This window comes from Prunus dulcis, chromosome 1, assembly GCF_902201215.1.
Source record: "Prunus dulcis chromosome 1, ALMONDv2, whole genome shotgun sequence".
NCBI classification, from domain to species: Eukaryota; Viridiplantae; Streptophyta; class Magnoliopsida; order Rosales; family Rosaceae; genus Prunus; species Prunus dulcis.
Window position 1 is genome coordinate 3,481,787 of NC_047650.1, and position 16,883 is coordinate 3,498,669.

The window sequence follows — 16,883 nt, forward strand, 5'->3', positions numbered from 1 at the left end:
TTAAATACATTCCACAGAAAGTAAGCGACTCATATTGAACCCAAGCCTCTATAATTGATCCTTCGGGCTTTGCCCTGTTGCGTACACTTTTTTTCAGCTCTCCGAGAAGCCTGCCAAAATAAAGCGATATGATACAAATTAGCAAACTGTCGATAATGATGCATACACAAATGATAAAGATTATATACCTTTCTATTGGATACATCCAGCGATAGTTGACAGGACCAACAAGCAATGCCTCTTCTGGCAAGTGAACCATCACGTGCATCATACTTGTGAAGAAAGCTGGAGGAAATATCATCTCAAACTTGCATAGGACTTGGACAATGTCATGGCGCAACTGAAACATGTCTGTCCTCCGCAATGTTTTTGCCGTCAGTTGGGAAAAAAATCTGGATAACAACATGATTGGCTTCACCACATCTTCCGGCAATAGGTGTCGAATACCCACAGGAAGTAGGCGTTGCATAAACACATGGCAGTCATGGCTCTTAAGTCCAGTAAATTTACCCCCATCGACATTCACGCAACGTGCGATATTAGAAACATACCCATCGGGAAATTTGACAGACGATACAAACTTTAGAAACTCTTTTTTGTCATTCGGTTTCATAGAAAAGAATGCAAGATCCCTTCTAGCTTTATCACTGTCCCTATTCATCCATAAACCCCTTCGTATGCCCATTCTTTCCAAATCAAGGCGAGCTTTGATCGTGTCCTTCGTCTTCCCCTCGATATCTAGAATCGTGCCCACCAATGTGTCGAATACATTTTTCTCAACATGCATCACATCTAGATTGTGCCTCAATTTCAGTTTCGACCAATATGGGAGCTCAAAAAACATAGGCTTGTGCGTCCAGTTCAAATGTGTAGAAGGTCTGGTCCGACTAACTGTTTTTCCGAACGGAGCAAAATCCAAGCGGTTCAGCTGTTCCAAGATCTCATCACCGGACCATTCTCTAGGTCTGAGGCGACGCTCTGTGTTCCCGTCGAACTCTTTATCTTTTTCCCGCCATTCGTGGTCCCATGGCAACCATCTCCGATGACCAAGGTAACAAACTTTTTCTGCGTGCCAACCAGAAGTTACATCTTCCTTGCATACAGGACATGCCATATAACCCTTTGTGCTCCACCCAGAAACCATTGCATATGCTGGGAAATCATTCACAGTCCACATAGCTGCTGCCCGCAAAGTGAACATCCTCCCAGTTGATTTATCGTACGTGCGAACACCGTTTGTCCATAAATCCTTCAGCTCATCAAACAGAGGCCTTAAGTACACATCAATTGACCTGCCAGGATCCTCAGTTATCAAAACAGTCATCATCATGTATTCTTTTTTCATGCATTTCCAAAGCGGCAAATTATATGGGAATGCGAAAATCGGCCAAGTGCTGTGGTGTTGGTTTAGAACCCCATACGGATTGAATCCGTCGGTGGCAAGTCCCAATCTAACATTTCGGGGATCAGCAGCAAACTCGGGGAACATTCGATCGAACTCTTTCCATGCCTCCCCATCTGCAGGATGCCGCATCACATCATCGTCTACCCGTTTTTCCTTATGCCATCTCATGTATGTGGCAGTATGCGTCGACATATACAATCTCTGCAACCTAGGTTTAAGGGTTAGATAACGCATCACTTTTTGTGGTATCTTAGTCGTTCTATTCTGGGATGTCATTTTGAACCTCGACTCATTGCATATAGGGCATGTATCCAACGTTTCATGCTCTTTGTAGAATAACATGCAATTGTTTTTGCAAGCGTGGATTTTTTCATAACCCAATCCAAGACCATGCAACACCTTATGTGCATGTTTATGGTCTTTCGGCAAACAATTGTCCGTCGGAAGCATTCTCTTGAAAACCCCAAAAAAGTAATCGAAACACAAGTTCGACATACGATACTTTATTTTTCCGTGCATTAGCTCCACAATGGCAGTGAGAACGGAAAAGCTCTCGCACCCCCGGTATAACTCTTGGTTGGCATTTTTTAACAGTTTTTCATACTGTTCAAACTCCGCTCTGTCTATTGGTGTAGGCACGTCATCTTCCCCTTCCTGATTGATGTTGGTCGATGCGAATGGAAAAGCATCCTGTATAATACCCATGACTTGATCATTAGGATCCACAATAGGTTCAACATTGTCCACTCTTGGGGCATTTGAAGACGAAGCATGGTCTACTTGTTCGTCGTGAAGGTTCCAAATGCTATATGTTTCAATCATTCCATTCCTTACTAAATGAAATCCAACATTTTCAATTGTCTCAAACAACGTGTTGTTACACCTCCTACAAGGACAACGGATTCTAGTTGCACCGGGGTTGTGTCTACGTGCAAACTCAATAAAATCCTCGATTCCATCCAAGTATTCGTCTGCGCATCTATTCGGGTTCTGTATCCACCTTCTGCTCATAATTCCCGAAACCACAATCACGACACAACAATCACAACAACTTCATACGAAGTTATAATGTCACCTTATGCCTCCGGTAAGGGCCCTATCCCATTCGGGAATGCATAGTCCTGTCACGTAACCTACGGCTACATGAGATTAGATTTCGGCGTGGATTAATTTCGGCAGCATCTCGACACAGTTCTTGAAGTGGGCATAGGTATAAATACCTACGTACCACCGGAAGAACGTACCGAGATGACACCGAAATCTCCACAATCGAAACCTAATCCTGTAACCGAAGATTATGTGACAACACTATGCATTACCAAACTGTCCAAATAATGGGACAATTCAAGAATTAATTGGACCGCAGTCATGCCTTACGCATCCATGCACGAAATCCAACTAATCTCGAGCGGGAAACTACGTGTTACTAAACATAAAAATAAATGTACGAAGTTAATTTCAATTAACTTCGTACATCACAACACATTGTGCTACGTCACGCACAATTTCACAACATTATAAACATATAACTTCACAAAAAAATTACAAACATAACAAACAAACTTTTACAATAACATACCTTCTCAATCGTTCTCCACCAATCACTAATCACAAATATCCCTAACGAGAACAAAATTAATAGCATTAGTACGAATTTACATTAATACATTTAAACTAACGACAAAAAATACATACCCAATAAACGTACTGAATTCACATCAGAGCAGCGGCAGGGAGAGTGAGAGAGAGGCAGAATGCAATTTTTGCGTTCTGCCTCTGCAATGGCAGATACTAATATGAAGAAGAAGGACTTTGCGCGACGAAGAAGAAAATTCGTCGCGCAAAATGCCGTCGCAAAAACCCACTTTTCCGTCGCACAAAACAACATTTCCGTCGCGCAATCACGTGTCGACATCTGCTTTTTTGCGCGACGAACAAAATTATTCGTCGCACAAAATTCCGTCGCGCGTATACAATCCGGCGTCGCGCAAAGTTTAACTTTCGTCGCGCGAATAAAACTGTTTCGTCGCGCAAGAACTATTAAACTTACGCGACGACGACACTTCCGTCGCGCAAAAACCCACCTGCATATTGGCGCCAAAAATAAGTTTCCCTCGTTTTCTTAAGCGACGGTTGATTTTTTCGTCGCGCTAAGTTGTCTTTTGAGACGAAAACTCTCGTCGCGCAAAATTTTTTTGCCGCCATAAAAGGAGCCAATTTTCTGTCCATCTTTGCGCGACGATTAGTAGGAATTGTCGCACAATATTGTCATGCGCGATGATCTATGTCGTCGCGCAAGATTTTGGCACCAAAAAAATAGGCGGGGTTTTTTTTACCACCTTTGCGCGACGAAATTTATTTACGTCGCGCATAGATTGTTTCCGCGACGGAAATTTTTTTTTCGTCGCAACAGTGCTTCTTGCGCGACGAAAGTTTGTTCGTCGCGCAAATAGTAAATCGTAGTAGTGACTATCTCCCACTCTCTAACAGTGTTTTTTCTTGCTAGAACTCCGGCAAGTACAATAATGGCTAATGGCAAACCTTTACAATGTCGAAGCATATTCGTTCCTAATTCTCTCTTTTTTGTGTACATTCCCAAATCTAAAAATAAGAAAGAGAAAAAAGATCAAATACATTCTTGTAGTATGAGCATGCCAAGGAACAAAAACAAGAAATTAAGGACATGACAGATGATGAATTAGCAAAGGGTGCCAAGTGGAGAACATTCAAAAATTAAATCTGGACCAACACAAAAAAGTTTGGGATATGTTTGGATTTAAGAGAAGGTTGGGAGAAAATCTTGAATTGTCTAGCATTGTCCTGATTATTATTTACAATTGCATAAGATGTGACCAAGTAAGGCAGTTTATAAAATTGCAATTACTACTTGTTTTTTTTTGGCCAAAAATTGCTACATGTTTGACAATATTAAAAAATTGTAATGGTTTTTATGTGGCTCGCTATACAACTAAGAATCTGGAAAAGAATAGAGTAAGGGTGAGAAAATACCGATATCAGCCCTTTCAGATATATTGCTTTCTTCTCAAGTAGGTTCCAACTCTCATTATCATTCAGTGGCTGGAGTTTGTGGAGAAAAGCATTTCTATTTGGGAGCGTGGCTACTTTTTGATTGCGTGTAGTAAGCAATATTGTGCTCTCTGTTTCTACATTTGGAAATGCAGCATTCAAAAGATTCCATGTCTCGATTCTCCATATGTCATCAAGGATCACCAAACATTTCATTTTTTGCAAAACACGGAAAAGCTTCTTTGCTATTTCATCATCTGTCATGTCCTTCATTTCTTGTTTTTGTTCCTTGGTAGCAGAAATGACTTCAAATATAATTCCCTCCCAAACATTTCTTTCTTGAAAACGTTGAGATACATAGACCCAAGCAAAACTATGAAAATGCTGCCTTACTTCTTTGTGATGATAAAGTTGTCTTGCAAGGGTGGTCTTCCCTAAACCGCCCATACCCCAAACAGATACAACTTGAAGACGGTTTTCATCTTTCACCAAATGCATAACCAATTCTTCAACGTTGGACTCTAACCCAACAACATCACATTCAACAACATGAGAACGAGTTCTCCTCAGCCTCTCTTGCAATTGCAAGGAAGATTCACCATCATTACCGTCTCTGTCCGTTGTTAGTTCCTTTATGTTATACTTCTGCAAATTCGACCTCAACTCAGAAATTCTGATGGTGATATTCTCAATTTCTTTCCCAATCCTGTGCACATCAACCCCTTCCTTGAAGATGCAGGCAAATCTTCTCAAAACATTCTTCACACCTCTTTTCTTCTTGGAAACCACTTTCAAGCCATAAGTTTGGATGACATCCTCCAAATCATAAGCAGCATCTCTAATCTTGGCAACCCAAATACGGACTGTTTCATCTTGTCCTTGTCTTGCATCTGCATCTTTGAGGAAGCCCTGCATCAATTGTAGCTCAGTTTGTACGACCTCAGCTTGTTGGCTGACTCCAGACAAGAACTTGGCTTCCTGAATGGTGAAGTCTCTGACACTTTCGAGCACAAAGGAAACAACTGCCTCAGCCATTCTCTCTACTACTTACTCTCTCTTCGCCAAAACGAAAACAACTAAACCTCCAGATTAATTTGCAGCCAATTGGTCAAATTGGTCCAATTTGAACCCAACAAGAACTCATCAACTTTGTCGTTTTCTGACCACCTTGTTCTAAAACATAATGTAATGCAAGCTGTAGCTGGTGACACCTTGTTCTAAAATATAATGTAATGCAAGCTGTAGTAGGTGACACCTTGTTCTAAAATAGAATATAATTTTTATTTTTTTCGAACTTATTTTTATTTCTGCTTTCGTCTTCTTGCAAGAAAGTTGCTGTCTATTTATTTATTCAAACTGGCAAATTGTCTTGGCAAATGCAGAGCTTCTTCGGCATACTTTCTCAATGTCAAGTCCAAGCCGCAGCTACCACAACACCCGTTGCATGTAAGCCAGATGAGGCGCTTAGATCACTTACATTAGTAAGACCTGAATTTAGTAAAGAAAAAGAAAAAAATTACAAAGCTGTGTAAGCAACTGACAACAATCATTAGATCACTAAACAAGTATATTGAAATGCACCAAGTCATTGGTGTATAAAAGGATCGCACGTAAACAGTTATTCATCAATATTATTTTCTTTTGTCTTAAGAACACACTACAAGAAAAAAGGTCAGTAGTTTAGTTATTATGTGTTTTTGTTTGGGGAATAAATATGGAGAAGAAATCCAACATTCCAAGCAACATCTGTCAACCATATATGCTAATAAGGTTGACTGCCTGCAATGTTAACATGATAACAGCCGTCTCTATGCATTAACTCTGATTTGTCCTCATGTACATTTTTGCTCTGTGCTCCCCGAGGAGAATTCAAATTGTTTGTGCTCATACTCATGATGCCTACTTAAGATGTCTTCAGAAAAATATGACAGACGTGTTTTTGGATTCAATATGTAAGAATCTCCCAGTTTCTTGCATTTACTTCAACAAATTGTCAATTTCTCATAAAAAGTGGGTTATTAATGTCTTTAGATTAAATCACAGAGAATTTCTCCCTTCAAATGTCTTTAGAATTCCCATTTTCTTGCCATCCCCCCTCTCCCTCTTTCTTCACTTTTTTGTTATTTTTGATACAGTACTCATCTTGCCTAAGTTTTGGACAATTAAAAGAAAAGAATGGATCCAGGATAAATGGGCCTTGTTGTGTTGAGAGAAAAGAATGATGATCATATAATTTAAGGAACTGAACTTCTGCATTGCAACTGTGCAGTGTGTTACATTTCTGAGTTGCTGTCTGATCTTGATTTCCGTGCTATAAGTAGAAATTTTGGACATGCTTATGAAGAATTGCCTGACTTTGCAGGTGGCTTGTGGGAAGCGAGCAGGAGCTGTTGCATGCTTGCTTGATGAAAGTGGGAAGTATGACTCTCCAGAATATGCCAACGTCGATTTCAAACCAGATTTCAAGGTGTCTTCCCTATTGGAAATTCACTCGCTATTGGAAGCACATTTTGACCTGTCACCTTGATCCTCAAACCTGTTGCGGACAATCTTCACATTCGATGGAGAAGAAGCCTTATTAGTAGTCTGTACGCATTATCTAGAAAAGAAATAGGTTGCAGCACTTGTTGTCTGGCTTGCTCTTTGCTCCCTGAAACTATTAGAAGCAAAGAAACTGCAACTGAAAGTGAAAGAAGAAGAGGAAGACCAACCAATTTCTATCAGACTTATTTTAGTTTTAAAATTTGTGTTGTACTTTCCCACCCAATATATCTGTGGAATGGTTTGAACCCATACAAATGTGGTGTTAGAGTTAAAAGTAGCAAAAATTAAAAATAAAAATCAAACGCCCACCGTGGGGCTCGAACCCACGACCACAAGGTTAAGAGCCTTGCGCTCTACCAACTGAGCTAGACGGGCTTGTTGCTAATTGTTGTCGTTTTCCTCTAATTATACTAAAGCACGTGTCTTTTTTATGTGGCGCCAAACGTAACGGCTTGTTTAACTGTCAACTGTTGCTGTTGTTTTACCCATTAAACTTCTCTTCCTCTCTATATAAACAAACTCCCTCCATTTTCCTCTGGAACTTGCAAATCAAATTCCAAATCCCTGAGCTTCCTAGAAACCAAGAATCAGAGAAACCAAACACCATGAACCACCACCACCACCACCAAAACGATCCACCATCTTCCTTGCCCAGCAACCCTAACCCAGAACCAGACCCTTCTCTCCCTTGCAATGGCTATCACAAGATCTCTCTCCCTCTTCTTCGCCGCTGCATGTCCGATCCTTGCAATCCTCCTTCTGCCACCGCCGCCAACCCATCATTCTTTGATCCTTCCCTTTCCTCTGCTTCTACCTGTGGCGGTTCTCTGTCCAATTTCACTCCTCCGTACTCTCCTGATCGCCACCACTGCCCCAAGACTCCATCCCATTCCCCGACTCATGCACTGCCTCCCCTGCCACCTCCTCACACCTTCCGCCGCTCCGTCTCGGATATCAATCCCTCTCCTGCCAAGGCCTCCTCACGCTTCTCCACCTCCTCCCAAGACTTGGGCACCGACATTGACACTCCCAATTCCAAGGTCGGAAAATTTTCTTGAATTTCATTCTCTAATATTCTAATCTGTGAAAAGCTTGAGTCTTTCTCTCTTTTTGGGGTTTTTGCTGATATGGGTTTTGGGGAATTTTATGTTGTAATCTGTTCGAAAGCTCGGTTCATTATTGTTTTATTTTTGAGTTGTTATTGAAATGGGTTTGGGGAAAACTGTTGTTGCAGAGGCTGAGGAGGATGAAGGATCGCCTCAGAGAGATGAGCCATTGGTGCCAGCAACTGATGCGTGAAGAGGACTTGATGGAAGAAGATGAAGATGAGCAACAGCAGGCAGTGGAAGAAGAAGCACAAGTACAGGGTGTTGATGCCACTGATCAAGATTTTCATAACAATACTGGTGCTGCTGAGGTATTGTGTTCTCTGTTTAGTTTTCAAGAATACTGGGTTTCCCACAAACAAGATCACAAAGAAAATGAAAAAACAGATAGAAATATGATTTCTTGGGTCTTCATAATCTAACATCAAGATAGAAAATTTGATTTCTCTTCCATTTTTCATGGCTTTCTAACCGATCAATCAAACCAATCACTAACTTTGTATTTTCAGATTCTTTAATATGCGAATTAAGCATTTTTGTTGTTGTGGCAGGATGAGTGTGAGAAAGAATTTGCTGAATCTGTGAGCGTGGAGAAGAAGGATGACTGCTTGGTCATTCACTTCAGGTGTCACTGTGACAAAGCCTATCAGTTCCTTCTCAGTGGAGGAGAGTGTTACTACAAGCTCATGTAGATATCCATTTCCCAGTTATCCAATCATTCTTGGGTTTGGCTTTTTCATTCCCAATTCAGTCACACTGGTCTCATTCTTAGGTTGTTCCATTCTTGATCATAGTTTCCAGATGTCAATTCTCTTAAGACATTCTTTTTGGCTGAAGCACTGATGTACAAATTCTTTCTGATGTCAGTTTTACAAATGAATAAAGTTTCCTGATTCTCTTGTGAATGAATGTATGATCCTTCTTCTTTTGAGGCCATGAGTGAAATTTTGAGTTGAAAAATCATTCTGCTTTTAGATGATTTGATTTATATTGTCAGGAACGAAAAGATTTAAAGATAGGTATCTCAGAAACATCTGAATAGTTAGGCATCTCAGAAACATTTTCATGCTGATTTCAGTCATTTTGCATATCTCGCAACTGAATGGGAGTAGACTAATTATAATCTTACTCCACCTTCAGCAATTCTGAGCATGTGCATGCAGTGGCACCAGTGTGTACCTCACTTTATATATTTGGGTTCGCTTTGTTCAGTGAAAGATTTTCTTTAAAAAAACAACAAAAAGTCAGAGGAAAACTTAGAAATCATTAGTGGTCCCGTCTTGAGTAAAGGGTACTCAAAAGAATGAGACTTTTGCTTACATGAGGGGCACTTTCCCCTGGGGTTTGCTCTCGTCTTCTTGAATGAAGAAATGAAAAATAGGGTGAACATTACAAACATACATTACAACCATAAAGCTATGAATTAGTTATAGTTTTGGTGACAACATTACAATAAGTGGTAGCATTTGGAAATTAGAGGACGTTACGTACATCGATTGCACATTGTATTACTCTTGTTTTTAAGTACAAGTGATTGGCCTTAAGCCCTATGGGCGAGGTTCAGAAACCCCATGTACCCAACAACGTTTGTGTATAATGCAATGTTAGTTGAGAAGTAATGTTACACACCAAATTTCTTTATGAAGTCATATTTCCTAAATAATGTGTGCGTCAGTCATTTAGTTAAATTCAGGCCAAAGATTTCATTTATTTTCAACAATTAAGACGTTGACATGTGTGCATCTATATATATAAAGCAAAAGGCAGAAAATGGTGAAACATTCAAAATACCAGAAAATGCCCTTAGTTAATGCAAACATTACAAATTGAAATTATTAATTAAATGAGGATAATATGGTAAATTCAAAATTTTTCGTATTAAAAAAATTAAAAAAAAAAAAGAAAATTCAGATAATGGATCCTATTTTTATGGAACACAACTATCCATTATCTTTTTTAATTCTAAAATAAATTTTTTTTTTTAAAAAAAAGCCTCTTGCAGGCGCGGAAGCGCGTGCAGAGAGGCTAGTACACATTATATGAGAGAGAAATTCTAAGGTTTGATTGTCACATTATCACGTGATATTATCAATTCATGTGTTATAATATGAGTGAATGAGAGACTTTATATATCATGAATCTAGAGAATAATATTAACATATGGATACATCATAAATGCATTATAATATAAATTGATTAACATTTGATCCTTTCGCATCAAAGTTCAGTACTCACCTTTCTCCATTACCTTAGTGAAAATGGCGAATTTTTCAGCTGCATTTAAATTTCCATCATGATTGTAATTTTGCTCTTAATATTCTAAATCTGGAGACATGAATTAAGTCAATTGATTAGAGCTGTGAGCTGACCCTTTTATACGCAAATTCGAATCTCTCTCCTTAAGTATTAAATTAATTTAAGGCTTATTTACTGTGGTGCATTCTGAAACTTCGGTCAAATCTCACTTTCCCCCCACCCCCCCCCCCCTCCCCCCAAAAAAAAACTTAAAATGACCCACTTTCATCCCTTAACCGAAATTTGGTAACCAATTTTGCCCTCCACCATCAACTCCATCTAAAAATTTGTTAACTTTGATGACGTGGCAGGGGTGTTTTTTTAATTTCGTATACATGGATCATCATCCACCAATTAGATGAGTGATGTGGCAAGTGGAGCCCACATTCTCCACATGGATAAAAATATAATTAAATATTATAATAATTAAAAGTTAAATATATATATATATTTTCACATAATTAAAAACTCTACCCATACCATCCTCCCCTACCCGTCATCCACTATTAATCCTTACCCATAGCCAACCCCAGCAACAAAACTTCTGAGACTTGATTGGTCTCCGTTAAATCTACAAGTAGCTTCTCCAATTTCTCCACCATCCCAAGTTCAATATACAACCCAATAACCATCTTAGCCATCTTCTCATTGATCTTCCACCCAGCATCCAACACTATCTTCATCTCTCTGTTGCTTTTGTTTTTTGTTTTTAAATTAAATTTTTAGTTCATTTTCTTTTGTTGGTTGCAGATTCAATGATAAAGAACATCAAACTCGTCGCAACATCCCGCCTTAGATCCGAACCCTACCACCATCACAACCCTCCCTCTCTCGATCTCTAACGAACCTTGACACCCAACTTCAAATTTGGCTTGTTTGAAACCCAGCCCCCTTCCCCAACCATACCCCCCCTCTCCCCCTTCCTCTCTCTCTCTCACACACAAATTAGCACCTTCAAGCCCATAGGAGCCCCAAAAATCAAGCCAATCTGATTCAGATATACTCAACAAAAACAAACCCAAATTAATATATGGGTTGTTTTTATCCCAATTAAATTGAATCTATTTTAAAATATATATATTTAAATGAGTTATTTTGTAGTTAACATTTTTCCTACCAAAAAGAGGGATAAATAGATTCAATTTTCACCAAAAAAACATGTTGGCGTGACTTGTGGATATTGACTTACTTTCCTTACACACCAAGAATTCCTATTATAATTGTAATTGATTTACTTTAATTCCTGATTTCCTACTGCAAATAGATTTAGGAATTTATTATTTACTTGCCCATTCAGGTTTCGTTGTATTATAAATATGACCTCCTACAAGGAGAAGAATACACAGAAAATTCCCACAAACAAATATTCTCTCATAGTTTTCATATTTTAGCATGGTATCAGAGCGGCGATCTTGGAATTGTTGACTCTAGTTTCAAACCCCCGCCGCTACTATGGGGTTGATGATTTTTTCAACCCTCATGGAGGTAGCACCACCGACTCCTTCTCTCATTCTCCACCAACCATCGTTGAGTTGAGTGCCCCGATGGCTCCGCTCCTACAGATGCAGACTTTGACCCCGAACCCGATCCAGAATCAGGATCCTCTTTTGACGACCCCGACCCCGACCCCGACCCCGACTATGACGACGACGACCCCGACCCCGACTCCGAAGACGACCCCGACCCCCACTCCGATGATGACCCCAACCCCGAATTTGTCTCTGATTCCGACCCTGATCCCGATTTCGACTCCGACTTCGGCCCCGTCTCAGGCTCAGATTCCGATCCCAATTCCTACTCAGCCTGTATCCTATGCATCTTCCGCTGCACAGATTATGACTTCTAGACTAACGACCCCGACACATGGACCAAATTGCGCATATTGTGGTGATCCGAGACACACTTGTGAGACTTGTTTTAAATCGCATGGCTACCCCAATTGGTGGGCTACTCTTATAGATCGAGGACAATGCAATATGACCAGTAATGGTACTGGTTATGGATTCCATACTTCCGATAAGATTGATTCCAAGAGCTGGATAATTGATTCCGGTGCAACTGATCATATGACGTTTGATCCTGATGATTTTCTGAATACTACACAACCTCGACGAACCTGTATTGCAAATGCCAATGGTGTTACTTATCCTGTTACAGGGGCTGGCACTGTTGCACTCTCATCCTCTCTCACACCGTCTAATACTTTACTTGTTCCATCTTTATCCACTAAATTGTTGTCAGTTAGTCAGCTTACTAAACAATTGAATTGTTGTGTACTCATTTACCCGAGTTTTTGTTTGCTTCAGGATATTCACACTAAGGAGATTCTTGGTCGTGGTACTAAGAGAGGGGGCTATATTATGTCGATGACTTCAGTCCCGGCATGGCTAACAGCGTGACACATCCCTTTGATAGCAAACAAAAGCAAATCTGGTTGTGGCACCGCCGATTGGGACATCCGTCTTTTAGTTATATGAAGCATCTTATACCAGATTTATTCTCAGGTTTCAAGGACTCTGACTTCACATGTGATACTTGTATTTTGGCCAAGAGTCACCGTGTGCCCTACCCGTTGAGTACGAACAAGTGTACTACTCCATTTACGTTAATTCATTCTGATGTCCGGGGACCTTCTCCTATCACTGCTCCTTCTGGTGTTCGATGGTTTGTCACATTCATCGATGATTGTACACGGATGACATGGCTTTATTTGCTGAAGAATAAAAACGAATTGTTTTCCTGTTTTCAGTCCTTCCACAAACAGATGAAAACTCATTTTAATGCTCAAATCCAGATTCTTCGCTCAGACAATGGTGGAGAATTTGTCAATCATGACTTTCAGACTTACTTCCAACAACATGGAATTATCCATGAGACGACTTGTCCTCAGACCCCACAACAAAATGGTGTTGCTGAACGAAAGAATCGACATCTTCTTGAAACCGCCCGAGCACTTCTGATTGGCGCTCATGTTCCTCGCCATCACTGGGATGATGCTATTGTCACCACAGTTCATCTGATCAACCGCATGCCTTCTGGTGTACTGACCTTTAAAACTCCCTTACAGGTGCTTGCACAACACAGACCTCTGCCTTCTGTTTTGGTACTCACACCCCGAATCTTTGGATGTGTGGCTTTCGTTCATCTCCACAAAAATCAACGTAGCAAACTTGATCCCTGTGCGCTTCGTTGTGTTTTTGTGGGTTATGCCACTCATCAGAAAGGCTACCGCTGTTATCACCCTCCTACCCAACGAACCTATGTCACTTTGGATGTGCCCTTTCTGGAATCTGAGCTGTTCTTCCATGACCCATCATCCAATTCTACACTTCAGGGGGAGATACGAAGTGAAGAGCAGAATTGGAGCAACTTGGAAAATAAAGAAATTCTCCTTTGTACAGAAATGATTGATCATTCCGAGTCTGGAGCACGAGATTACTCTCTGTCAAAAAGCGACCAATCGCCCATTCATAGCGATCAATTGCCTGACCCACCTGATCCATGCAAAGATATTTCTGATCCGAGTCTCACACCTACAGACAATACAGAACAACAAGATGAAGACCCCCTCTAACTCAACAGTACCAACAGACCAATCTCCTGAGAATATCCTTGAGGTAACTACTCCTACTAGACTTGTGCATTTAGATGATAAAACTATTGGATATCAATTACCTTTCAGGCAAAATCGTGGGAAGCCACCAAACCGTTATTCACCTGATATTGGCAAGACATCCAAGTATCCAATTGCAAATCATGTATCCACTGAGAAGCTGTCTGAACCACTCAAGGCTTTTGTGCATCAGTTGTCTGCTATCCATATTCCAACCAAGGTCTCTGAAGCATTGAAAGATCCCAAGTGGGTCCAAGCTATAAAAGAGGAGATGAAAGCCCTTGAGAAAAATCAGACTTGGACATTGGAGACTATACCCCGAGGAAAAAAGACTATCGGATGTAGATGGGTGTTTACTATAAAAAACAATGCAGATGGATCTATCGAGCGATACAAGGCAAGACTTGTGGCAAAAGGGTACACACAGACCTATGGTATAGACTATGAAGAAACCTTTGCTCCAGTTGCAAAGTTAAACACCGTCAGAGTCTTATTGTCCCTTGCAGCTAATTTTGATTGGCCACTACACCAGTTTGATGTAAAGAATGCTTTTCTACATGGCGAACTCACGGAGGAGGTGTACATGGACATTCCTCCTGGATATAATACTACTCAGACTGGAACAGTTTGGAGGTTACGAAAAGCATTGTATGGATTGAAACAATCACCACGTGCATGGTTTGGACGGTTCACCATGGCAATGAAGAACAATGGTTTCAAACAGTGCAACTCAGATCATACTCTGTTCTTGAAACATCGAAAAGGGAAGGTAACAACATTAATAATCTATGTTGATGATATGATTATTACTGGGAATGATAAACAGGAAATATCACAGCTACAAGACTATCTGCCTACGGAGTTTGAGATGAAGGATCTAGGTGGACTCAAGTATTTCTTGGGAATTGAGGTGGCTCGATCGCAGCAAGGCATATTTCTCTCTCAAAGGAAATATGTCTTAGACTTGTTGACAGACACAGGAATGCTAGATTGTAAACCTGAGGACACTCCTATTGTTCAGAATCATCATCTTGGAGAATATCCGGATCAAGTTCCAACTAACAAAGAAAGATACCAAAGGTTAGTGGGAAGATTGATCTATTTGTCACATACTCGACCAGACATTGCTTATGCGGTGAGCGTTGTCAGTCAATTTATGCACTCTCCAAGTGAAGACCATATGAATGCAGTTCTTCTGATACTTAGATATTTGAAGTCTGCACCTGGAAAAGGACTTATGTTCTCAAAGCATGGTCATCTAAATATTGATGGTTATTCAGATGCAGATTGGGCAGGTAATGTAACAGATAGAAAATCCATATCGGGTTACTTCACATTCGTGGGAGGTAATTTGGTGACATGGAGAAGCAAGAAACAGAATGTAGTAGCTTTATCCAGTGCAGAAGCCGAGTTTAGAGGCATGACTAAAGGGATTTGTGAACTTCTTTGGTTAAGAAAGTTGCTTACTGAACTTGGGTATAAACCTACATCCACAATGAATCTCTTTTGTGACAACAAGGCTGCTATAGCCATTGCACAGAATCCGGTTCAGCATGATCGTACTAAACATGTTGAGGTGGATCGACACTTCATCAAACAAATATTATAAATATGACCTCCTACAAGGAGAAGAATACACAGAAAATTCCCACAAACAAATATTCTCTCATAGTTTTCATTTTTTAGCAAAACAAACTGGAGCTAGACTGTTATGATTTCCTTGGTGAGCTTCAACTAAGAAACAAAGAGAAAATAAGAAAAGGAGAGAAAACTTTGTCTCCTCTGATACGAATCCTAGAGCCTCCCACTTACGAATCCGAGAGAGAGAGAGAGAGAGAGAGAGAGAGAGAGAGAGAGAGAGAGAGAGAGATGGTGGGATCTGGGTGGGAGGGGGTTGGATTGTGTACCGGGTACAGTTTTTAATTATTTGAATTTTTTTTCTTATTTAATTTAATTTATAGTTCTTTTTAATTATTAGAATATTTAATTATTTTTATGTGGTGATGGACTCCACTTGCCACATCACTCATCTAATTGGTGGATGATGATCTATATGTGCAAAATTACAAAAACACTCCTACCACGTCATCAAAGCTAACAGACTTTTAGATGGAATTGACGGTATGAAGCAATATGGGTAACCAAACTACAATCAAATGATGAAAGGGGATCATTTTAAATTTGGAAGAGCAAAGTAAAATTTGATCAAAATTTCAAAGGTCATTACAATAAATAATCCTTAATTTAAACCCTCACGTGTATAAAGGAAAAAAAAAACTCTGAACGCGACTCCAACGGTGGAAGAAGGCTGGAGACTTGATTAGATTACTAAATTATTTAGATAATGCCACATGCCGTTAACTTAGATGCTCTACAGCGAAATAAAATTACTAAATTCACAACAAAATGACCCGATATTATAAGCCCACGCGCTATGCCCCTCCACCAACCTTACATTCGGTGCCTGCCGCGCGTGTGAAACTCCCAACAGTTTGTCCAAAAAGGGACGGTCCATATCCAACATCTCATATGCAGTCCCAATCAGTCCATCTACTACTCAGATCCTCTCCGCTGATTGGGTCGGGTCAGAGTCAGATCCACAAAATTGACCTAAAACAAATCAACATGTAGGGCCTACCCCCACCCTCACCACTCCCGTGTGCTGGCCCCTCCCTATTTCCTCGGACCCACTCGCTCAACAGGGGCGCGTGTGAAACACATGGCCAAACCTCCCAATTTCCAGAAGAAAGCAAGACAATACAGACAAGCAAAATAAGTACACCATATACAGACAAAGACAAACCCAACTCCAAAAACAAGGTATCCATCAGCCATACACTTCTCTAGATCAGGAGGCTATGCTCTTCACTCTCTCTCTCTCTCTCTCTCTACT

At 40.3% G+C, this 16,883-nt stretch overlaps 2 protein-coding genes and 1 non-coding gene across 3 annotated transcripts; 1 reads left to right on the forward strand and 2 right to left on the reverse strand.

Moving 5' to 3' along the window:
• Positions 1-3,764: 3,764 nt before the first annotated feature.
• LOC117615770 (putative disease resistance protein At1g50180) lies at positions 3,765-5,467 on the reverse strand. The gene is made up of 3 exons (XM_034344914.1): positions 4,444-5,467; positions 4,293-4,319; positions 3,765-4,006 (listed from the first exon to the last, which is right to left on the reverse strand). The coding sequence occupies exons 1-3, from the start codon at positions 5,465-5,467 to the stop codon at positions 3,765-3,767; spliced, it is 1,293 nt and encodes a 430-aa protein (XP_034200805.1).
• A 1,811-nt stretch (positions 5,468-7,278) lies between these two features.
• TRNAK-CUU lies at positions 7,279-7,351 on the reverse strand. Its single transcript has one exon. It is a non-coding gene; the product is annotated as a tRNA-Lys (tRNA).
• A 106-nt stretch (positions 7,352-7,457) lies between these two features.
• On the forward strand, positions 7,458-8,991 carry LOC117616016. The gene is made up of 3 exons (XM_034345213.1): positions 7,458-8,016; positions 8,211-8,393; positions 8,634-8,991. The coding sequence occupies exons 1-3, from the start codon at positions 7,582-7,584 to the stop codon at positions 8,772-8,774; spliced, it is 759 nt and encodes a 252-aa protein (XP_034201104.1). The 5' UTR covers positions 7,458-7,581; the 3' UTR covers positions 8,775-8,991.
• The last annotated feature ends 7,892 nt before the right edge of the window (positions 8,992-16,883 follow it).

What these genes read in the sequence shown, in the direction of transcription:
- LOC117615770 (XM_034344914.1), bottom strand. Translation starts at nt 5,467, where the DNA reads ATGGCTGAGGCAGTTGTTTCCTTTGTGCTCGAAAGTGTCAGAGACTTC. An exon ending in TTGGAACCTACTTGAGAAGA is followed by an intron (nt 4,320 to 4,443) that starts AAGCAATATATC and finishes TTGTCAAACATG; the next exon opens with TAGCAATTTTTGGCCAAAAA. An exon ending in TTTTGGCCAAAAAAAAACAA is followed by an intron (nt 4,007 to 4,292) that starts GTAGTAATTGCA and finishes TCTTATTTTTAG; the next exon opens with ATTTGGGAATGTACACAAAA.
- LOC117616016 (XM_034345213.1), top strand. Translation starts at nt 7,582, where the DNA reads ATGAACCACCACCACCACCACCAAAACGATCCACCATCTTCCTTGCCC. An exon ending in TTGACACTCCCAATTCCAAG is followed by an intron (nt 8,017 to 8,210) that starts GTCGGAAAATTT and finishes CTGTTGTTGCAG; the next exon opens with AGGCTGAGGAGGATGAAGGA. An exon ending in ACAATACTGGTGCTGCTGAG is followed by an intron (nt 8,394 to 8,633) that starts GTATTGTGTTCT and finishes TTGTTGTGGCAG; the next exon opens with GATGAGTGTGAGAAAGAATT.